The sequence below is a fragment of the Heloderma suspectum genome, chromosome 1 (assembly GCF_057233095.1).
Source record: "Heloderma suspectum isolate Gila_16-S chromosome 1, 16-S_ref, whole genome shotgun sequence".
NCBI classification, from domain to species: domain Eukaryota; kingdom Metazoa; phylum Chordata; class Lepidosauria; order Squamata; family Helodermatidae; genus Heloderma; species Heloderma suspectum.
In genome coordinates this window covers 49,337,184-49,360,881 of record NC_139458.1, presented here as the reverse complement: position 1 = coordinate 49,360,881, position 23,698 = coordinate 49,337,184, and the positions used below count along the sequence as shown (strand labels likewise).

Below are 23,698 nucleotides of genomic sequence, written 5' to 3'. Positions count from 1 at the left end.
GTCCACCTCTGCCACCTGCATGACTTTGCATGAAGTCCTCAGAGTTTGGAGGCTGATGGGTGTCCCAATAGGATTGAGCCCTTCATGATTGTTTTTATTGGATTTTATCATGATGTTATCCTGTAAACTGCTTTGGGATTTATTTATTTTTAAAGAAAAGTGGTATAGAAATTCTCTGAAATAAATAAATATGAGGCTAGGGTTCAAATCCCTCAGCTATGAAGCTCACTGACCATATTTGGGCAAAGTGCTACATTGCCGCCCAACCTGTCACCAGATATAGAAGACTGTAAAGCACTTCTACAGTGTAACTACAACTGCTGTTTCCCGCCTCCCAGCTGAGCAGAGGAAAGCAGAGCAGAGCAAGCTGCTCCAGCTGGTCCAGGGACTACAGAAGCAAGCAAGCTCCCAGACAGCGAGCGACCAGAGCGAGCGGACAGGGGGAGTGAACAGGAGTTGACCAGGGGAGTTCGGCAGGGGAGGTCAAGGGGGAGGCCCCTAACTTTTTTTTCTTCTTTTTTAACTAACTTTTTTTTTTCATTTATTTGTCTTGTAACACACACTTCCACACCAGTGGGACTCTGCTTTTAACCTCTACTGAGTAGAGAAGCAGGCACAGGCTAGTCTAGAACAATCAGAAAGCTAGACACAAAAAGGGAAAAGAGGCTATGGAAGGACAAGACTCTCCAGTGGTGGTGACCTGCAAGGTGTGTGCAATGTTTGTTTTCTTGCCTGAGAACAACATGGTCTACACCTGCAACAAGTGCAAGTTGATCACGCTGCTGGAAGAAAAAGTAAGTGGACTGGAGCGGCGACTGTCGACCCTCCGGGGAATAAGAGAACACGAAGAGTTCTTGGACAGAATGGGGGAACTACAGCAGCAAAGTGAAGACCAGAAGTTCGAAGAGCAACAGCAAGCTGAGGCAGAAGTGGGAAATGCTGAGATGAGGAAACATGGAGTAGAGGATACTCCTTGGAAAAGGGTGACAGTTAGGGGAAGAAGAACTAGACGCCACTCTGCACCGGTGGAAGCAGTGGAGTTGTGGAACCGATTCCAGGTACTTGCGGATGAGACTGGAGGACAGCCTGCAGAGGAAGAATCACAGGGGAACCTACATGAGAGTGAGCAAGAGGCTGAAGGTCAGTCAAGCAGAGGCAATGAAACCCAGGCTTACAACAACAAGAAGAAAAGAGTAGTAGTGGTGGGAGACTCCTTGCTGCATGGGATCGAAACCCAATTATGTCGTGAAGACCCGTGGACTCGCCAGGGATGTTGTCTCCCGGGAGGAAGGGCTAGAGACATGACTGAAAGGTTGCCTGCACTCATAAAGCCCACTGACAGGTATCCCTTTCTTCTCATCCATGTGGGAACAAATGATACTGCCAAGCGGCTGCAAAAAAGGCCAGTGCCATTTTGGGCTGCATTAATAGAAGCATACCTTCCAAATCCCGGGAAGTACTTGTTCCCCTCTACTCAGCACTGGTTAGGCCTCATCTGGAGTACTGTGTCCAGTTCTGGGCACCACACTTTAAGAAGGATGCAGACAAACTGGAGAGGGTTCTGAGGAGGGCAACAAAAATGATCAGGGGACTGGAAACAAAGCCCTATGAAGAGAGACTGAAAGAACTGGGCATGTTTAGCCTTGAGAAGAGAAGACTGATAGGATAGCGCTCTTCAAGTACTTGAAAGGTTGTCACAGAGAGGAGAGCCAGGATCTCTTCTCGATCATGCCAGAGTGCAGGACACGGAAGAATGGGCTCAAGTTACAGGAGGCCAGATTCCGGCTGAACATCAGGAAAAACGTCCTGACTGTTAGAGCAATACGACAATGGAACCAATGACCTAGGGAGGTGGCGGGCTCTCCCACACTGGAGGCATTCAAGACGAGGCTGGACAGCCATCTGTTAGGGATGCTCTGTCTTGGATTCCTGCATTGAGCAGGGGGTTGGACTCGATGGCCTTTTAGGCCCCTTCCAACCCTACTATTCTATGATTCTATAACATTACAGTAAAAACACCCATGAAATCTCCTCCCATCTATTCAAGCGTTCCTGATTCCCTCCCTGAAATAATTCAAAGTGTGCTGTCTGCCTTGTGTGATCTTACTCTCTATCCCAGTTTACTCCAACCTAGTGCCCTCCAGATGTGTTGCTGGCTGGGGATAATGAGAGTTGTTGTCCAACACATGGGGGGCAGATTCAGGTTGGTAGGGGCTGCTCTGTTCAGTCCTCCTCTTACCGAGATGGATGGAGAGGGTTTTCTCTCTTTGGCTCCAAACAAGTATTCTCCATCCTTCTGGATCATCAACATTTTCAGGGTGGGGAATAAAAAGTAATGTGACCAGTCATGCTGGGTCCTGCAACCCTCAGCGAGCATCTCTCCCTATTATATATAGCAACTGTTCCAGGGCCATTCTGTTTATGAGAGGGATAGATGGTTTTATACTTGTCCTGCTTTTCTTCCAGCCTGTTCATAGCTTCCAGACCTCCTCATCCTCTTAGTATAGGCAGAGTCAGTGGGTTTTTTTGGTTGCAAATATGGGCTGTCCCACACAATAGATATGCAAATAGTTAACAGCTTACATTTAAAGTTGATTTGATTTTTTTTAAGAATGCAACCTATGCTTGAAATTTTGACTGTGGCTGATAACAGGTTGCATACGCCCTTGCTTTGAATATCTGCTGCATTTTCTATTGGGGGCGGGCATGATAAAGGCATATAAAGCTATGCATCGAGTGGAGAAAGTGGATGAAGGCTGCCATCCTATGCACACTTGCCGGGAAATAAGCCCCATTAAAGTCAATGGGGCTTACTTCTGAGTAGACATGTCTAGAATTGTACTGAAAAAGACATTTTTCTCCCTTTCTCATAAAACTTGGGGTCATCCCCAAGTAGATTCAGAACAGACAAAAGAAAGTAATTCTTTATGCAGCACACAGTTCATGAATAGAATTCACTGTCCCAAGATGTGGTTGGCCGCTAGCTTTGATGGTTTTAAAAGGAAGTGAGACAAATTGACGAAAGATAGGTCCAGGTCTATCAGTGGCTTTTATGATGGAACCTCCACATTTAGAGGCAGTATGTCACTGAATAAATTTCGCTGGATACAGGGCTATTGCCTTAATGTCCTGCTTGTGGGCTTCCCAGAATTATCTGGTTGACCACTGATGGAAGCAAGATACTAGGCGAGATGTACTTTTGGTCCGAACCTGCTGGGCTGTTCTTCTACTACTACTACTACTATTTCCACTTTATAAAATAAACTCAATGTGGCTAACATGCTAAGTCATTAAAAAATGAAAACGTCAAAATCTATAAATAAATATGGTTAAAAAAAGACAACAAAATTACAAAATAGCATGGAGATAAGCAAAATGAATACATAAATAAAAATCTCACTAATCTAGCAATATTCAGCAAAACAAAGATTAACAACAAACCCGCCCAAGAAGATTTCAAACAGCTTCAACTGGACCCAAATGCTCTTCTTAAAGAGCCAGGTTTTTACCTGGTGCCCTGAGGTCATACATTGGTGGAGAGCACCTGAGGAGGTATGAGAAGGGAAGTTAAGCCATTCAGGCTGCAATCCTGTATCCACTTAAGAGCATAAGGAAAGCCATGCTGGGTCAGACCAAAGGCCCATCTAGTCCAACATTCTTTTCCCACCATGGCTAAACAGATTCCCCAATAGGAAGCCCAGAAGCTGGATGTGAGTGCAATAGCACCCTTACCTGGGAGTAAGCCACATTGAACACAGTGGGTCTATTTCTGAGTAGACACTCAGATTTCACTATTACACCTTTAAAGGTTTAAAGCAGGTGTGGGGAAACATCTTCCTATGAAGGGCCATTGACAAATGGGAAAGTCTTTGAACTGGAGCTAATAATAGCTCCAGATCTAATAGCTGCAGATCTAACAGCTTTGATCTCTTAACAACAACAACAATAGAAGAGCACAGCAGGATCAGACCAAGCATCTTGCTTCCAACAGCGGGCAACCAAATAATTCTGGGAAGCCCACAAGCAGGACATGAAGGCAATAGCCCTCTCTCTAGCAAAATTGTTGATGTGGAGCGATATATAAATATTGTAAATAAATAAAATAAATAAGTCTGTTGCAGTCTGCAGCTGATGGTGGACAGAGCCAGATCTGATGATGGGCAGAGCCAGGCTAGAGCCAAAAGTGTAGGATTGCATTGCTTAGCATGCTCTCTCACTCTCTATCCCTCTCCCTGCCTCCCTCTCTCCTGCACCAACCCACATGAAATTAGGCTACAGGGCTGCAAGTGGCTCATTGGCTTCATGTTCTCCACCCCAGGTTTGAAGAATCAGCACCTTGAATTGAGCCCAGAAATGAATAGGCAACTAGTGCAGATCACACAACACCAGTTTTATGTGCTCTACTTGGGCAGTCCTTTCTAGCAACCTGGAAGCAGAGTTTCACACCAGCTGAAGTTTCTGGATGTTTTTCAAGGGCAGCCCCATGTAAAGCACATTACAATAACCAAGTCTGGAGGTTCTTAGAGCATATGTGACTATGGCCAGGTCTGACCTCTCCAAGAAGGGACACATCAGCTGAAGCAGGTAAAAGGCACTCCTAGACACTGCTGCCATCTGAGCCTCTAAAACAGGGGGAGGGGACATGCGGCCCTCCAGATATTGCTGGACTTTGATGCCTATCAGCCCCAGACAGCATGGCCAATGGTCAAAGGTGTGGGAATTGTAGCCCAAGAACAGCTGGAGGGCCACAGTTTTCCCAGCCCTGCTAAAAGCAGGGACATTTCAAGGAATGCCCCCAAGCTGCCTACCTGATTCTTCAGGGAGAAGTGTAACCCTATCTGAAAAAGCCTTATCCCTCAACCAACAGTACTTCTACCTTGTTGTTCAGTCGTTCAGTCGTGTCCGACTCTTCGTGACCCCATGGACCATAGCACGCCAGGCCTTCCTGTCCTGCGCTCTCTCCCAGAGTGTGCTCTAGTTCATATTCATTGCATCGGTGATGCTATCTAGCCATCTCATCCTCTGCCGTCCCCTTCTCCTTTTGCCTTCAGTCTTTCCCAGCATCAGGGTCTTTTCCAGAGAGTTTTCTCTTCGCATTAGGTGGCCAAAATATTGGAGCTTCAGTATCTGTCCTTCCAATGAGCACTCAGGGTTGATTTCCTTTAGGATGGACTGATTTGACCTCCTTGCAGTCCAGGGGACTCGTAAGAGTCTTCTCCAGCACCACAGTTCGAAAGCATCACTTCTTCGGCACTCAGCCTTCCTTATAGTCCAGCTCTCACAGCCATACGTTACTACTGGGAAAACCATAGCTTTGATTAGACGGACCTTTGTCGGCAAGGTGATGTCTCTGCTTCTTACTATGCTGTCTAGGTTGGCCATAGCTTTCCTCCCAAGGAGCAAGCGTCTTTTAATTTCATGGCTACAGTCACCGTCTGCGGTGATCTTGGAGCCCAAGAAAGTAAAATCTGTCACAGCTTCCATTTCTTCCCCTTCTATATGCCAGGAAGTGATGGGGCCAGATGTCATGATCTTCGTTTTTTTAATGTTGAGTTTCAAACCAGCTTTTGCACTCTCCTCTTTCACCCTCAACAAGAGGCTCTTGAGATCCTCTTCACTTTCTGCCATTAGGGTGGTATCGTCTGCATATCGGAGGTTGTTGATAATTCTCCCAGCAATCTTAATTCCGACCTCTGATTCATCCAACCCGGCATTTCTCATGATGTACTCTGCATATAAGTTAAATAAGCAGGGTGACAATATGCAGCCTTGTCATACTCCTTTCCCAATTTTGAACCACTCGGTTGTTCCATGTCTGGTTCTTACTGTTGCTTCTTGACCCTCGTACAGGTTTCTCAGGAGACAGGTAAGGTGGTCTGGTACTCCCATCTCTTTCAGAATTTGCCACAGTTTGTTGTGATCCACACTTCTACCTTATCTGGATTCAATTTCCAGTCTGTCTGTTTCTGAGGTCTGGTGAAGTAGCAGTTCCTCTGCATACTCTTCCAGCAGCCTCAGCTGAAGACACCAGAGAGCGTTGCAAGTGTGAGCTGCCTGGGACTTGGGCTTTTTACCACTCTGCACCAGTGGGTGAAATTATATGTGAAAACACTGCTCCATTAAGACAATAAGCATTACTTCATTAAGCAATGAAGGAAGGAAAGAAGGAAGGAAGGAGATCGCTTCCATCAGTAAGGCAAAGGTCAGGGCATAAACAAGAGCTAAGAAGGTAGAAAGCAAGGGCTCAGGTGACTTGTGGTGTGTCTGCTATGTTTTTTTTCCCCTCTTGTCTGAAAATATCATAAGACTACACATGCAGCAAGTATAAGCTGGTTGCTGTGTTGGTAGAGAAGGTAAGAGGAATAAAGGAGTGAAGTTTCCACACTTCACCCCATTTGAGGTGAAGGGTGCTTCCAGAAGGAGGGCTTCTAGCACTACCCATAAAAAAAATTGTGCTGCAGCTATTCCATCTTTTCCTCCTGAAAAGATGGTTTTCTGGTAAGGAAAAAGACAGAAGAAGCAGTGGGAAAAGATGGGAAGAAGGGTACAAATGGAAGTCAACAATGGCTGAATCCCCTCCCCTCAATAAAATTCCATGTTTGAGACAGGTCAGTTGCTGGATAAAAGGTTTGTTTGGAAGTACCTGAGCGCTTCTTGGACAAGGCACTACAGCAAGGACAAAAGCAGGAAATGACTGTCAGGGGAAAAGATGAGAACGGTAACAGGGAGGAAACCGCATGGAAGACGGTGACTCTCAGGACCAGGAGAATCAGAAGGCATTCCAAACCACTGGAATCAAGAAAAAGTGTTCAGTATCTTTCCAGTGCAAGTCGCTCCAAGGATCTTGATGGACTGCATTTACAATAAACTATGATAGATAGGAAGGAAGACTTGAGTCTCGACCCTTCAAGAACAGAGGTAACTCAATCACCATGTGCCAGAAGAGGAAGAGGAGGAGAAGGGTGGCGACTCGGGGTGTGGAGACAGCTGGGTGCTGGCCAGACCTGTTAACCTGTGAACTATGCTGTCTCCTTGGTGCTTGGATCCAGGATGTGATGGAGAGGTTGCCAAGACTTATCAAGATCACTGAGCATTATCCCTTCTTGCTTATCCACATGAGAATGAATTGCACCTCCAGCCACAACTATGAATGTATCACATCTGACTGTAAAGGTCTGGGCAGGAAAGTGAAGGATGCTGGGCTTTGGTGGTGCTCTCCTCGATGTTTCTTGTGAAAAGTAGGTGAGTACAAAGAGAGAGAAGAATACTTCAGGTGAATAACAATGCTCACCTGTAGCTTAGAAATTCCACCATTATGTATGGATGATATTCTGGAGGTGATGGGTGGTTACTTGAGATTAAAGTAGTGGTAATCTTCACATATATGCTGATGGGATCTGAGCTAGCAGTGACAAAGCAAAAAAGGGATCAGGGGGCTGTGGGGGACAGCTCGATGAAAATGTCAACCCAGTGTGTGCTACTGTGAAAAAGGCAGACTCCATGTTAGGCATAATTAGAAAAGGAATTGAGAATAAAACGACCAATAAATATCATACTGCCCCTATACAAATCTATGGTGTGGCCACACTTAGCATACTGTGTACAGTTCTGGTCACCACACCTCAAAAAAGATATTGTAGAGTTGGAAAAAGTGCAGAAACGAGCAACTAAAATGATCAAGGAGCTGGAGCAACTCCCCAATGGTTACAACATCTGGGACTGTTTAGCCTAGAAAAGTTTGGATCTCAATGGCTATTTAGGGCACAACCCTATTCATGTTTAGACAGGAAAAAAGTCCTACAACTCCCAGCATTCCTGAGCGATGCAATTCATCTGGCAGAGCTTGGCAACTCTGAAGATCTTTTGGCAACTTTGAAGATCTTGGCGAGTAAGGGGAGACATGGTAGAAGTGTACAAAATTATGTATGGTATGTGTAGAAGCAGGATAGGGAGACATTTTTCTCCCTCTCTCACAATACTAGAACCGGGGTCATCCCATGAAGCTGATTGGTGGGAGCTTCAGGACAGATCAAAGAAAGTACTTCTTCACACAATGCATTGTTAACCTATGGAATTCACTTCCACAAGATGTAGTGATGGCCACCAATTTAGATGGCTTTAAAAGGTGATTGGACAAATTCCTGGAGGAGAAGGCTATTAGGGGCTACCAGTCCTGAGGGCTATATGCTACCTCCAGTATCAGGGGCAGTATGCTTATGTACACCAGTTGCTGGGGAACATGGGTGGGAAAGTGCTGTTGCACTCATGTCCTGCTTGTGGGTTTCTTGTGGGCAGCAGGTTGGCCATTTTGTAAATAGAATGCTGGGCTAGGTGGACCTTGGTCTGATCCAGCATGGCTCTTATGTCCTTATGTTCTCATTCACAGAATTTTACAGGGGATCCAGATGACATCGTCTTCTACTCATAGTCATACTCATACCCTCCTGTGTTTTCCGAAGAAAGAAAAGACAGCAGAGCTGCAGAATGACTTCTAAGTGAGAAGAGCATACCCCACACCCCTTCCCTGAAACATCTATAATTTGTTTCAGGGGAAAAATCCAAAATCCACGCTTGGGCAAGATAGTTTCAATTATTAGGTGGTACAGAAATGGAATAAATTAATTAATTAATAAGGACCAACCAAAATTCCACAGAAGATGTTGGCATTTTAGTTGGTCCTAATATATGTATTGCCCAACTGTGGATTTTCGATTTTTTTTTTCTCATGGACGATGCACCTATTTCTGCTTTTTATACTTTCAGGAAAGCGTCGTCTACATCCCCTCTCCTTGGGATGACAGTCTGTAGTAAATCCCTACAGTTTTATTTCTCCCTCTGTTTTTAGCCAGATGCTCTCCACAGACTTAGCGGTCTAAATACAGGGATATAAAGATCCAAATACCTCGAATACTTTCTTGCTGGGAATGCCCATTGGTGAAACTTACACAAACTTACACAAGAGTAGTAGTAGTGGGAGACTACTTGCTGTGTGGGATCGAGACTCAAGTATGTCGCGAAGACCCCTGGACTCGCCAGGTATGTTGTCTCCCAGGAGGATGGATTAGAGATGTGACTGAAGGGTTGCCTGCACTCATAAAGCCCACTGACAGGTATCCCTTTCTCCTCATCCACGTGGGAACAAATGATATAGCCAAGCGGAGCTGCGAAGAAATCACGTCAGACTCTGAAGCTTTGGGAAGGAAACTCAAGAACTTTGGGGCCCAGATAGTTTCCTCATCCATCCTTCCAGTAGTTAGAAGAGGGATAGAAAGGGAAAGAAAAATACTCCGCGTGAATGACTGGCTATGAAGGTGGTGCCGACAAGAGAGATTTGGATTCTGGGACCACGGGCTATACTTCCTGGAAGATGGGCTGTTGGCAAGGGATGGGTTGCACCTCACAAAGGCTGGGAAGAATGTGTTTGGCCACAGCATGAAGAACTTCATCAGGAGGGCTTTAAACTGAATCCTATGCGGAAGGGAGATGTAAAGTTGGGGGTAACAATGGACGAAGGCTCATGCACCGCAATGGAGAGAACAGCTCTAATAGTGCCCAATAATAGTCTTCACAAACATGTAGGAAGAAAGCCAGACCATGAAGCACGTGGTCTTCAATGTCTATATACTAATGCCCAGAGTATGGGAAACAAACAGAACGAACTTGAACTCTTAATACAAGATGGAAATTATGACTTCATAGGTATAACTGAGACTTGGTGGGATGACTCCCATGACTGGAATACAGCAATTGAAGGATATAACTTGTTCAAAAAGAACAATAGGGACAGAAAAGGAGGTGGGGTTGCACTGTATATGAAAAATACATATCTCTGCACAGAAATACAGGAGGATGAGCTTGGTAGCCCCATCGAGAGCATCTGGATCAAAATAGATGGAGCAAAGAATAAAAGGAACCTGATGGTCGGAGTCTACTACCGGCCACCCAATTGAGGAGAAGACGAGGATGAAACTTTTGAAAAGTAAATAGCTAATGTTTCAAGGAAGCATGATGTAGTAGTAGTGGAGGACTTCGATTTCCCCGATATTTGTTGGGAGACAAATTCTGCAAAACATGGCCCCTCCACGAAATTCCTGACTTGTGTGGTCGATAACTTCCTCCTACAGAAAGTAGAGGAAGGAACTAGAGGATCGGCTATCCTTGACTTGATCCTAACCAACAGAGATGACTTAGTGGATAAAGTAGCAGTTACAGGAACGCTGGGGGAAAGCGACCATGTTATACTTGAGATCTTGGTTCTAAGGGAAGCAAAAGCTGAGTTTAGTCAAAAGCATACCCTGGATTTTAGGAAAGTTGATTTTAATAAACTCAGAAGAATGATCAGGAAGGTCCCATGGCAAGCGATGCTAACGTGAAAAGGAGTCCAAGATGGGTGGGAGCTTTTAAAAAAGGAAATTCTCAAGGCACAATTACAAACAATTCCAACGAGAAGAAAAGGTGGAAGACAACAGAAGAAACCAATGTGGCTTCAGAAAAAGCTTAGAGATGACCTGAAAACAAAAAAGGACACATATAGGAAGTGGAAAGAAGGCCGAGCAACAAAGGAAGAGTACAGGCAGGTAGCACAGAATTGCAGGGATGGTATCAGGAAGGCTAAAGCTGAGAATGAGCTGAGGTTAGCGAGGGATGCTAAAAGCAACAAAAAGGCTTTCTTCAGATACGTGCATAGTAAAAGACAGAGGAAAGAAATGGTGGTTCAGCTATTAAATAAGGAGGGCAAAATAATAACAGATGACAAAGAAAAGGCAGAAGTGCTCAATCCCTACTTTGGCTCAGTCTTCTCCCAAAAAAGGGTCTATGACCACCCTGGCAAAGGCGAAGTACAGGCTGAAGGGGCAGGATTGCAACTTGAGATTGATAGGCATATGGTCAAGGAACACCTCATTACTTTGAATGAGTTCATATCTACAGGGCCAGATGAAATGCATCCTAGAGTAATAAAGGAACTGGCCGAAGGACTCTCAGAACTGCTGTCTATTATCTTTGAGCAATCATGGAAGACGGGTGAAGTGCCAGATGACTGGAGGAGGGCTAATGTTGTCCCTATCTTCAAAAAGGGTAAAAAGGAGGAACCTGGGAACTACAGACCAGTGTGACATCAATCCCTGGGAAAATTCTGGAGCAGATTATAAAGCAACCCATCTGTAAGCACCTTGAAAACAATGCAGTGATTACTCAAAGCCAACATGGATTTGTCAAGAACAAATCCTGCCAGACGAATCTGATCTCATTTTTTGATCAAGTAACCTCCCTTGTGGACCGTGGGAATGCTGTAGACATAATATACCTCGACTTCAGAAAAGGTTTCGACAAAGTGCCCTATGATATCCTGATGAGCAAACTAGCTCAAAGTGGGCTTGATGAAACAACGATCCAGTGGATCCACAGTTGGCTACAGAATCGGACTCAAAGAGTGCTTGTCAATAAGATCTTCTCCAACTGGGGAGAGGTAACAAGCAGGGTACCGCAGGGCTCAGTCCTGGGCCCAGTGCTCTTCAACATTTTTATTAATGACTTGGAGGAGGAGGTGCAGGGAATGCTGATCTAATTTGCAGATGACACAAAATTGGGCAGGGTAGCTAATACTTTGGAAGACAGAAACAAAATGATCTTGATAGATTGTCTTGATAAAAAGTGATCTTGATAGACTGTGATCTTGATAGACTGGAGCGCTGGGCAGAAAACAACAGAATGACATTTAATAGGGATAAATGCCAAGTTCTGCACCTAGGAAAAAGAAACCAAATTCACAGTTACCAGAAGGGGGTTACGTGGCTCAACAACACTACAAGTGAGAAGGATCTTGGAATTCTTGTATATGACAAGCTGAATATGAGCCAACAATGTGATGTGGCTCCAAAAAAGGCAAATGCTATTTTGGGCTGCATTAATAGAAGCATAGCTTCCAAATCCCAGGAAGTACTAGTTCCCCTCTACTCAGCACTGGTTAGTACATCTGGAGTTCTGTGCCCAGTTCTGGGCACCACATTTTAAGAAGAATGCAGACAAACTGGAGAGGGTTCAGAGGAGGGCAACGAAGATGATCAGGGGACTGGAAACAAAGCCCTATGAAGAGAGACTGAAAGAACAGGGAATGTTTAGCCTTGAGAAGAGAAGACTTAGGGGAGATATGATAGCGTTCTTCAAGTACTTGAAAGGTTGTCACAGAGAGGAAGGCCAGGATCTCTTCTTGATCATCCCAGAGTGCAAGACACATGATAATGGGCTCAAGTTACAGGAAGCCAGATTCCGGCTGAACATCAGGACAAACTTCCTGATTGTTAGAGCAATACAACAAATAGGGAGGTGGTGGGCTCTCCCACACTGGAGGCATTCAAGACTAGCCTGGACAGCCATCTGTCAGGGATGGTCTGACTTGGATTCCTGCATTGGGCAAGGGGTTGGTCTCGATGGCCTTGTAGGTCGCTTCTAACCCTACTATTCTATGATTCTATGAAATGTGAATTTTGTGCTTCCCAAAAATGAGAAAATTGTAATGGTGAAGATGGGTCCCTTTTGCTTGTACAAATGTACAGATTTGTAAAAATTATTGCAAATATGGGCCATTTTTTCCATCATTGCTGGATGTTGCCTCTAACTTCCTTAGAGTTTGCTCTGTGAATTTTATTGTGATGGCCTATACAAAATATATCTGGACTGAACAGGGTTTTTTTGAGCACGTGGCCCCCCGCCCCTGCGCTTTATATTAAGTTTATTAGGTTCCTTATCCCCTTTTGGTGTTTGTCACGCAGCTGAAACCAGTTTCTCTCGCTAACTGCCCGAAGTTACTCGGGGTTTTTTTTTTCTTCAGGCCATTTCGATTTTCCCAGCGGTTTTTTTTTTTTCTTTTTGTAATTTTTCGTCTTCAGAGTTTCCGCCCACGTGACTTTCAGTCGCGTCCCTTGCAGCTTCCGAGAAACCACAGCAACAGCTATGAACGAAAGAGAGGCCACTACCGCAGCGAGGGGCAGAGTCTAAAACGAGGGCAATGTAGACAGCGAGTGTCACGGCCGGAGAAAGTGACCCGCAAGGCAGAAGGGGAAGGGCAGAGGGACAGAGCAAAAGCCCAAGGAAAAGGAGGAGAGCGAGCGAGCGACGCACCAAGGATCTGAAGGAGGAGCGTCCACAGACAGGGGGAGCTGTGAGCCATGCCCCATAGCTCTGACAGCAGTGACTCCAGCAGCTTCAGCCAGTCATCTTCATCCAGCAAACAGGTACAGTTTGGGCAGTTGCTTAAATTTTATGGGTATCACTTTTTTGGCTCCAGTACCCTTGCGCAGCAGAAGGAAATATAGAAATTATTCAACAGGAGAGGTTTGCCACAGTCTGAAGACAAAGTGATGGAGCATTTGCTTGTTGCATTTCTGCCAGTTTGCACAAACGGCACAGGAGCCGCGCTGGAAATAAAAGATGATGACTCTGATTTGGGGTGGGCAGCAGGTAGATCTGGATCCACTAGGAGATTTCTCAGGGGTTTGCAGGAGATGGACAAGGATTTCTGGACTCCCAGTAGCAGCAATGATATGACTCCCATCCTTTTCCCTGACCTATGCTGCTGAAATGAAGAAAGCTTGGGGTAACCAGGAGTGGATTTTTGTGTGCAAGGACTGTGAGCTCTATTCTGTTCCGATGAAACAAATTCCTGGGCTCAGAACTCTTTAATTCTAATTCTCTTGCACCAACCTCTGGTTGGTAGGTCATGGGGTTCACAGAAAAAACAAAGATGTTGCAAGCCTGAAGATTTACCTACCCTTGCTAGAGTTCACATTGTCTTTCTATTTTGTCAGTCTCTTCAGTTTGACTTCTGTGCTAAAGGAGTCTCTAGAAAGAGAAACCGCTCTGGGAGCAGAAAAGAGATGGAGACGGAGAGAAACATTGCTATGGGACTTCCACTGGGGCTTTCTAGGAAAGGATGCAGGAATAAATCGAGGAAAATCCAATCAAGATATACAAAACCGAAGATAGGCAGCAGTACAACACAGAATAACATGGGCAGGCATAGAATGAGGTGGCATGATTGTACTATTACAGAAAAGCATAGTAAACATTATTCATGGATGTGATAGCAGAAGAACTGTTTATATAGGTATATATAAAATCTTCCATCTACTTGGCACTGGTCCAACCCCAACTGTAGTATGTTTTTCTCCTTGGGGTGTATTCTCTTATTCTCTCCCCCTGGGGAGAAAAGGCTTTGGAGGAGAGCAAAGTATTTCTTTGTTCTGTTTGCAAGATTTATATACCATTTCACATCTAAACAGATTCCAGAGCAGTGAACAATAAAAGAGAAAAGGAATAAAACACAGTATTAAAAATTGTTTTAGAAAATGTTTATGCTTTCTCAGGAAACTTCAGAAGAGTTGTATTTTCCCAAGAGATGATATACATTTTGAAATGCTAAAATGGAAACCTGCTGTGTACCTTGTTAGAGAGAGGGCCTTAAACATGAACAAAATGTACTCTGCTCTGTACGCAGAGTTCATAGGTTTACATATTAAGGAGCGGGGAGACCCTACTGCAGGAGTGGGCGAAAGTAGATCTCGAGATGTTTTGAACTTCAACTCCCAATATTCCTGGCCATTGGCCATCCTGCCAGGGACTTCTGGGAATTGAAGTCCAACACTTCTGGATATCTACCTTCTGCCCACCCCTGCCCTACAGGAATGATTAAGCACTACATTGACAAAAGTCATCAACAGAGGCTATGAAATTACATAACCGGACACAGATTTATGTATATATGTATGTAAGTATTTGGTAGAAGGAGCAGAGACACAGGGCCATTCCCATGGGTGAATTTCATGGCTAGGTTGGGGTTGGAATTTGGGACTTCTACATCAAATTCAATGCTCCACTTAATTGATGGTGCAATGTCTACTCAAAATTAAGTCCCACTGAGTTCAGTGGAGCTTACTCACACGTAAGTGGGTATAGGATTGCAGCTTGAATGCAAGACAACCCCTCCTATTGTTTATTGAAATTAATTGGGTTCTCCAGTAGGTTTGTTATTCACCATTAGCCTCTCCTTGTAACCCAGGATCTGGAGATAACTGTTTATCTGATCCTCTTCATTACTTCTTCTGCATTAAGGATTTGGGCATGCTTAAAGGGGGAGATTTCCTCTATCAGTCTGATATGGATTCTGCCATGAATGTAACAGAGGGCAGCACAGGGGTGGGGAGATCATTGCTCAGAAGAATTTTTGCTTCCCTCCACTGTGCACTTCAACACTGTCCTTCCATTTGTTATCCTCAGAGGTCACCAAAAAGGCATGGTCCTCAGTGTCATGTCTGTTCCTTGTGGGTTTTTTCCAGGAGTCATCTGATGACATGAGGAAAGTGCAAAGACGGGAAAAGAATCGTATTGCTGCCCAGAAGAGTCGGCAGAGACAGACACAGAAAGCAGATACCCTGCACTTGGTAAGAGCTTCCATGATCTACCCACTGGGATCTCTGAGGGACAGGCCTAGTAGATCATGCTAGTAGCAGATGTGGTGGTAAAACTGTTCCTAGACTGTCCCACCTCAGGCTGCAGACAGAGGATCATGTGAATGAGTGCACCTCAATATAAAAGCTCCCTTTATATAATCCAAAATTCAGTTTATTGTTGCTTTGCCAGTCTGCCATGTCAGCATCCCTGCAGATAGAAAACTATGGAGAAGAGTTGTAGCCCAGCTGGTTTTCTATAAGCAAGGATAGGTTATTTTGAAAGGCTAGGAAGGTATTCAGCCATATGACATGCACACACCCCTCAGCTGCAGGTAGTACAATCCAGGAACAGGTTTATCTCCTGAACTGCTGTCTGAATGAATCAGACTACAGTCATTTAATACATATTTCAGTCCTAATGCTGATGAGTGTACAGCAGGATCAGTCCGGAGTGAACTGTACTTTCAAGATGAAGGCTAAATATGTTCTTGCAAAAAAGCAGGAGAAAGGGCCAGATTCAACCTTTTCCAACTTGAAGTAACATACTGAGTTGGAAAACTCAATGATCCAGAGTGGAAGTGGCCAACCTAGCCTGGATGAATCAGAGTGAGGGTGGCTCACATGTCAGGGCCTGCAAACATCCCATCCTGCTCTCCAGGGACTTCTGCCCTTCACTGAAGTGTGGCCCTGAACGTTGTCACAGTCAGACTTATATTGTGATGCCAAAAACCTTGCACCAGGAATAGGATGCTTCATTGTGGATTCTCACAGCAATTCACTTGTAGCTCTCTGATGACCAAGTAGCTATGCTCCCTTGAGTTTATTCCCAGCTTCCCCCAAGGTATATTTATCTTCTGGGGTGGACAGGATGCATCTTGAGACTCCCAGAGGTCCCTCAGGGAGATACTGAACACCAAGAGTCATCCCATCCCCCACTAGCTTCAACATATCCTCAGTGTGTTACTTCTGAACTCTTCTAACATGAACCTAGCTAAGCTTAAGCTAAAGCTGTGATGGAATTTGAATTAAGGAAATGAGCAAGATCCATTTTTAAACTGAACAAAATGAGTGTATGATGCCTCCAGTACTGGAGAAGTCTATACTGTATCCATTTTGGTGGGGGAAATATTTACTTGTGATTTAACACTATCAGTTTTAAACTCTTTTGCAATTATTTTCAGGGGATTTCATCTGTGATAATATTTAGGGGGAGTCCAGCAGGCAAATCACCAGATCGTATCTTCTTTAGAATAGTAGTTTCTGTTATATCAGCAAGGATACCACCAACTCATTGAAGTATATTTTAATTCATTTAATTACATGGATGCTACAACTCATGCAGAGCATATGCAGAGCATATGCCTTGCATCTCATGATGTGCTGTTCGTATGGTGAGATAAGCACATATTATCATGCCAGTACTGAGCCTTACGTAAGCAGCAATTGCTCATACAGAGTACCGGCATAGACGTCCCATCGTTGGTTGCATAGGAGATAAATGCAACCAAAGTTCACACAAACAGCAGATGGGTAGTAAACTATTCCTCGGTTGTACTGCTTCAAAGCTGTAAGTGGGGGACTACATGACTGCATCCACCTCCATATAAAAATTAACCTTCTCATAGAAACCAAGATATCATGGAGAACAGTTTTAGCCCAGTCTTTTCTCTGATACGGTAGTTTTGTGTGTGCAGGGATATTTTTCTCCTGGGGAAGCATTCAAGCATGCAGTGCTTCCACACCTGCAAGTGGTGCAATCCAAGAACAGTTTTAGCTCCTCGTGTGCTCTTTTTTTGTCTGAACTAAGCCTGTGACTCGGCCATAGCAAGGTTGTCCACTTTGATGGCCAATTTTGCTATTTGCAGATTCACTTTAATGGGGCTGCTACAGTTGCTGAAACTTAAGACATGTGCAAGTTTGGCTTACATGTAGGGCTGTAAGCATGCTGGTAAAATGCAATATCTTCATAACAGACACCTGAAAATCTCCCCTCCTCCCATAGCAAATGGGTAACAACTACAGACCTCTTTTTGTCTCTGCCTCTGCCTCTCTCTGCCTCTGTCTGTCTCTGCCTCTCAATCTCACTCTCGCATACACACACACGCGTGCACACACACACACGCGTGCACACACAGATAATTTGAAATGGTCCAAACTGACTGGAGCCTTCAATGGAGGGATAATGCATAAACTCAGTGGTGGACTTTGGTGCCTTAGGCCACCAAAGACATCTATCACCAGTATACTGTATAATCATCCTTACACCATATGCAGCGGAGTGAATCCGCTCTGGGTTTCAGACAGAGCCAGTCAGAACTCTAAAGGAGCTATCCAAGGTGCTTCACATCTTAGATACCTCCTTTAGAGTTCTGGCTGAAACCCAGAGCGGATTCGCCACCCAATGACATCAAAGCCACCAGCCTCCACTGGCTGTATGTAGCAGCAGGCTTAATTTTGAGTTGGGCCTGACAGGAGAGTAGCCCTGTTCTCTGTACAACATGGTTTCCCATAGTTTGACCCTACAAGGAGAAAGGCCTCCCCACACACATGCACCCGCTTTCTCTTCTGATGAATTTCCCCATTATGTTGCTGCTTTCCCCCAGCTGCTAAAAGAAACGAGCGAGACTTTCCTTCTAGTGCAGAAACAAGTTTCCTGTGGCAGGTGGTTTTCTAGCTGTAGATGGCAGTTATTGAACTCCCCTCCCTCCCTCCCTCTCCCCAAGGCCTGAGTGCTCTCTCTCTCTCTCAGGTCAGGATGTATGTGGCCTGTGTCGAGGAAATACGAGTACATGACAAGGGTTTGGTGAGAGGCAATGGCAACCTCTGGTGGAGGATACACTGCTGTCATTTCCCATAAGCTGCTGGCTGGGGGGAGCATGTGGCCAAGGGCTGAAAATGTCATTTGCTGTTAGCACGGGGCTTCACGGGGCTTGCTTCCCTGCTTGGGTTTGCCCAGAACATGAGTTACAGGAACAGCGTCATTCAGTTTGGAAACTCTACAAAGAGAAAAGGCTGTGAACCCCACCTCCGCAGACCCTTTCCTACTTCACGTATTTTAACAACAGTCTTTAGGCATTGCAGTCAGCAGGTGCATTAAAAATACAGGGACATTAATAAAACCCAGTGCCTGGAGTGTGGCAAGAGGGAGGAGTCATGGCTTGGGACATACGGTGGGGAAATAATAACGCCTCCTCAGTCTCTTCTCTCTCTTTTTGGCCTAGCAGAGTTGGAATAAGGTAATGCGAAGAGACTTCTACCTGAAAATTGTATCTTTAAGATAGAAAATGATAACAGTTCTTGCTTTCTGTCTAGGGTGGTCACTAATTATTTTTTATTTATTTTATTTTAAAAAATTCTTGAATCACCCAAACAGAGGAAATGCATCACCCTACAAGAGCACACTGATTTGCATAAAAGGTGCATATGCTAATTTATATGTATAGATGCAAATTTTGAAATTATTATTATAATTTTAATAGAAATACAGTACATCTCAGCATAGTGCAGAAGACTGCGACCAGGCTGCCTTCCTGTTCAGTCTGCCACCCAGGTGCTCACCACTGATGGTCAATAGTTCTTACGGTTTTTTATCTTCAAACCAGGATTGAATAGGGCAGCCTTTCAATTACAGGATGCCTTAAAATACAGGGCTGTCCTCTGTAAAAGAGGACACCTGGTCACCCTGTCCTCCTGAGGTTTGGGATGGGAAGCGCATGTAACTAAAGCCTAGTTTATACATTACAGAAGAGCTCCAGGCAGGGCTGGCCCTACCATTAGGCAGAGTGAGGCAATTGCCTCAGGTGGCAGAGGCTGGGGGGCAGCAGTGGCAGTTTCCTGGCTGTTTCCCTGTGTTGGAGGCCAGAGCTGTATATGCCCCACAGCCTGTCCTGGGCCCCCTAAACAAGTTTGCTACTCAGGTGTGATGGTGGGCACTGTTCCACTGCCAGTGTTGAAGTAAGAGTCAATTGCCAGTCCAGCCAGTTTCTGTACGCAGACAGGAGAGGGGGTGCCATCTTGTCCTTTACCTCAGGCAGCCAAATATCTTGGGCCAGCCCTGGCTCCAGGTGATGTACCTGCCAGCTCATAATTTCCATAAAATTTGCATATGCTAATTCATATGTAGCGATGCATAGTTAGAAATAGTTATTACTATAATTTCGCCCTCCCTGTGCCATCTCCAATGGGGAAGACACCAGCCGTGCTAAGAGAGGCACAGAACTGGAACGTGTGCCTCTCTCAGCACAGAGAAAGGCAAAATAGGTGGAGTAATGGCATTAGCAGGTGTAGCTATGCCTCTGACATCATCCAGCCTGTGGAGGGCCAGTGGGGGGCAATTTGCCCCCCACCTCAAACTAGTTCCCCAATGCTTCTCTACTTCTACCATTCCTCTTTCTACTTCAGTGCCAGACTAGATTTGAAGTTAAATGCATCTTTGCATTTAAAATGCACTGGTGTTTTTTTTAAAAATGGAAATAACATCAGCTGTGGGAGCTGATAATTATCCAGATTTGGGGTGGGGTGGGGGTTAACCCTTTCCTCCCTTGCTGCAGTCCTGAGGAAGATCCATCCTCTGAAGCTGATTTTGGCATTGAGAGGGGGAAAAACCCATTGGTGCCTCAGAGAGGAAGAAAGGGAGCTGGTGTTTAGCTCTTATCCTGCTTACAGGACACAGCAGGATGCAAGCTAATCTCCCTGTCTTCTCCCCTTACTTGCAAGTACCAAATTGTTTTTCATAATACCCTCCATTAGAGATGTAGCCATTTTCCCAGCGGTCCTAAACTCAGAATTAATTCATTCTTCTCCATCTTTCCGTGAGATCCTGCTTTTTCTTTTGCTAAAGCATCTTTTCTCCTGGATTTTTCTCACCTTACTGGTGTGTTGTCTGTTGTTCCACACAGATAATGGTAATATAACAAACAGGGTTATATACTGCTCTGTGGCAGGGCCATAGAGCCTTAAATACTTCCCATGTTCTCCTCTCCTTTTCTACTAAGAGATGAGAACCCCTGCTGCAGGCCTGTGTACCGAAGCCCTGCTAAAGAGTTGTATATAACCCAATTATATAGGGAGGTTTACGTCCCCCTGCCCTATGCATTGAGAGAACACAAGGAGGAGTCATGGGGATGTGCAGGTTAGCCCCACCCCTGCTACTGCCACACATCACAGCCACGGCCCTTCTCCACCATCCATCTGTTCAAATGGCATGGCAAAGGCCTCTCCATGCATAGTGATGTAAGCGTGGAGAGCCTCTCTACATGAGGGGGGACCTGACCCAATCAGGGTCCCCCCTTGCATGGAAGAGTTCTCTGCAAGTACATCACTCACTACGCACGGAGAGCCCTTTTCCATACCATCCAAACATGTGGATGGCACGGAAGCATTTCTGCCCCATGCAGCAGGGGGCATGGCCATTGTGCACAGCAGTGGCAGGGGTGTAGCTATCCCAGGAGGCCCTGCACCCCCCAATCACACATTGTTTCAACATGTGGCAAAGAGGGTTGTTTGAACCACCCTTCTGTTTTGCATGTACTATCTGGTCACTTAACTTCCCTTCTATATTTCACTTTAGTTACATGTGAGTTCGTTAGCAAGACAAACTGGCCATATTTCCTGTGGTTTTGGCAATACAAGGAAAGGAACAGAGAAACCGTAATCCAGAATAAGGTGTCTTAGGGCCAGATCTGGTTTCTGTCTTTTGATTCCCCTCATTATTTTCCCACCATGGGTCTACAGCTTCCAACTGCCTGTTGATTTTCATTTTTCCCCTTTCTTTAAAGGAGAGTGAAGACTTGGAGAGGCAGAATGCTGCTTTGCGCCGGGAGATCAAACAGCTGACAGAGGAAATGAAGCACTTCTCCACAATGCTGAATTCCCATGAGACTCACTGCTCCATCCTCCATACACAGCCACCAGCACCCTCTGAAGTGCTTTACACCCCAGTCCCCTTCCCCCAGACCCACATCAGCTCCCCCATTTTCCAGCACTGAGACCAACTGCTAGGACTGGAGAAAGCTTGCAGACTCTACACAAAGGCAGAAATGCGAGGCCTCACATGCTTCACAGCTATGGACAGGTCGGGGTATTCCCATTCATCTGTTAACAGACACTGTCCTGAATAAGGAGTAAAATGTCTATGATTTGGTCCTTGTGCAGAAACAGGGACACGGCAGAGCTACCCGCAGGGCATTGTGGTTCTGAATTAGATCCAGAGTCAGTGGTACCAATACAGCACTGTTATTTGCACTGAAATGCTCGCCACAGATGCAGAAGTATGTTTCTCTGGAAAACATATTCTAACAGATACAAGAGGTGCACACAGATACAAGAGGAAGGAAGATGAAAATGTTCCAGTATATTTTATATATGTTTTTTAAATAAAGATTTTTTAAAGTGTTTAACATTTTATTTTTAAAACCTGACCTGGTGTTCACTTGTATATAACATGCAGAACAAGAAGCAGCAAGGCAGGGAAACAGGGCAAAGAAAACATTAGGAATAATGGGAACCTCTACGTTACATTAACCATGTAATTAGCAGTTGCATGCTTGTTTTTTCCTTTGCTAAATAGCAGATGCAGGGCATGGGGTGAAATTAGGATCAGGACTGCACTAGGATGGGACAAGGAATGTAACCATTGATCCTGCCATTGTCCTGATCCAGATCACCTCACATGGCTGCTATTTACCCTGCGAAGAAAGAATTCTGGTGGACAGAAAAGAGTTCCAATATTCATGCAATTCACAGAGGTTGCAAGCTGGATGGTACATTAATTGATCTGATACGTGTTTGTAATCGTGTGTATAGGATGGTCATCTCCATCTTCTCCACCTGTTGAAAGAATTACATAAAAGCACCAAAACTGAAGTGTATACATGTTCTCCGTTACCTTTAGGACTGTCACCTTTCCCCCCGACCAAGCTTCTGTACCTTGAATGCTAGTGTGCCACCACTAACCCAGTTCATATATTCTTGCATGCAGGAGCAGGCTGTACACCAGGGGTGGGGAACCTCTTTCAGTCCAAGAGCCAAATTCAATTTTGGGGAAGCTCTTGAGGATTGCATTTGAGTGGTGGGCAGGGCCAAAGGCAAAAAGTGTGGGGCAAGTCTTTTAAAAAACATACTAAAATACTGGTATACTGTAACTAAGTCTTGGGAGAGGCATTTTGACCTTTTAGAATGGGGGGAAAACTGCACCAAATACAGGAAATCACCAAATGTTTGATAGCTGGGAGGAAGGGAATGTGGCCACCTGAGGAACACTGGAGGGCCAAATTGGGATCCCAGGAGGTTGGATTTAGCCCCCAGGCCTGAGGTTCGTCACCCTTGCTGTACACTAATGACTGAGCAGGGATCTCTGTGTAATAAATGTGTAACAGATGTGTAACACAGTTCACCTGTTAAATGGATGACTTATGCTAGCTTAGGGAGCTCTTGAAAGTAGCTGCAGTTTAGAAGAGGGTCCTGAGTTCAAAAAGTCTGAAAAAGTTATTAAAACCTCTGTCAGGGAAGAAAAAGCAACAAGCCTCCTAAATCCTTGTTGTATACTTTTTTTGTTTTAAGTAGGTGCTCCCATGTCATATCCTGATAGTTGATCTTGCAGTTCTCAAGAGGTTTGAAGCTGTGGTAATTCTGAATTGCAATTAACAGAATAATATCTACACTGCTTTCTTCCAAAGCGGGTGTTGTGAAAAGCTTCAATAAACAGGGAACATATTGTCTTTGAGTTGGGGAACAAATAGCACTGTTACATAAACATCTGCCACCACCAGGGGGGTTTTTCCCCCAGTGATCTGATCTTTTTTCTCACAGAGGAGATACCCAAAAGTCTGGGGACAAGTGGTGATGGAAAGCCCCATGAAACACTTCACTTTGTCATACCTATTTATAGTAGGTGTGTAACCAGAAGGCATAGTAAAGATTACTAGCAAAAATATTACTAGCATGATTAGCTAAGTGCCTTGTTGCACAGGCAAGAGGATTAACAACTGGCTGGTTTGTATTTATAGGGAGAAGGATGCAGTGAATGTGACTGACAGATCCGTGTGCAATTCCTTCTTTCATCCAGGGACTGAATTTTAGAGTTCTGGGCAATTCCTTCTTTCATCCAGGGATTGAATTTTAGAGTTCTGGGCCCACCCAGGAATATGCAGCTGTTCCTGTTTAAATCAAAATATTGGTATCTTTATCCTGTCTGCCCCTTTGGAAAACTCTGTAGCCCCATGTGTTTCAATGGAATTAATAGGGACATCCTG

At 44.8% G+C, this 23,698-nt stretch overlaps 1 protein-coding gene across 1 annotated transcript; it reads left to right on the top strand.

The window, feature by feature from the left end:
• The first annotated feature begins 12,939 nt into the window (after positions 1-12,939).
• Positions 12,940-21,839, top strand: BATF (basic leucine zipper ATF-like transcription factor). Its single transcript, XM_084842046.1, has 3 exons — positions 12,940-13,232; positions 15,333-15,437; positions 21,224-21,839. The coding sequence occupies exons 1-3, from the start codon at positions 13,167-13,169 to the stop codon at positions 21,431-21,433; spliced, it is 381 nt and encodes a 126-aa protein (XP_084698172.1). The 5' UTR covers positions 12,940-13,166; the 3' UTR covers positions 21,434-21,839.
• The last annotated feature ends 1,859 nt before the right edge of the window (positions 21,840-23,698 follow it).

Bases quoted from the DNA above. Each gene is read 5' to 3' on its own strand.
- BATF (XM_084842046.1), top strand. From the start codon at position 13,167: ATGCCCCATAGCTCTGACAGCAGTGACTCCAGCAGCTTCAGCCAGTCA. The intron at 13,233-15,332 runs GTACAGTTTGGG...GGTTTTTTCCAG, and splicing joins CATCTTCATCCAGCAAACAG to GAGTCATCTGATGACATGAG. The intron at 15,438-21,223 runs GTAAGAGCTTCC...CTTTCTTTAAAG, and splicing joins AAGCAGATACCCTGCACTTG to GAGAGTGAAGACTTGGAGAG.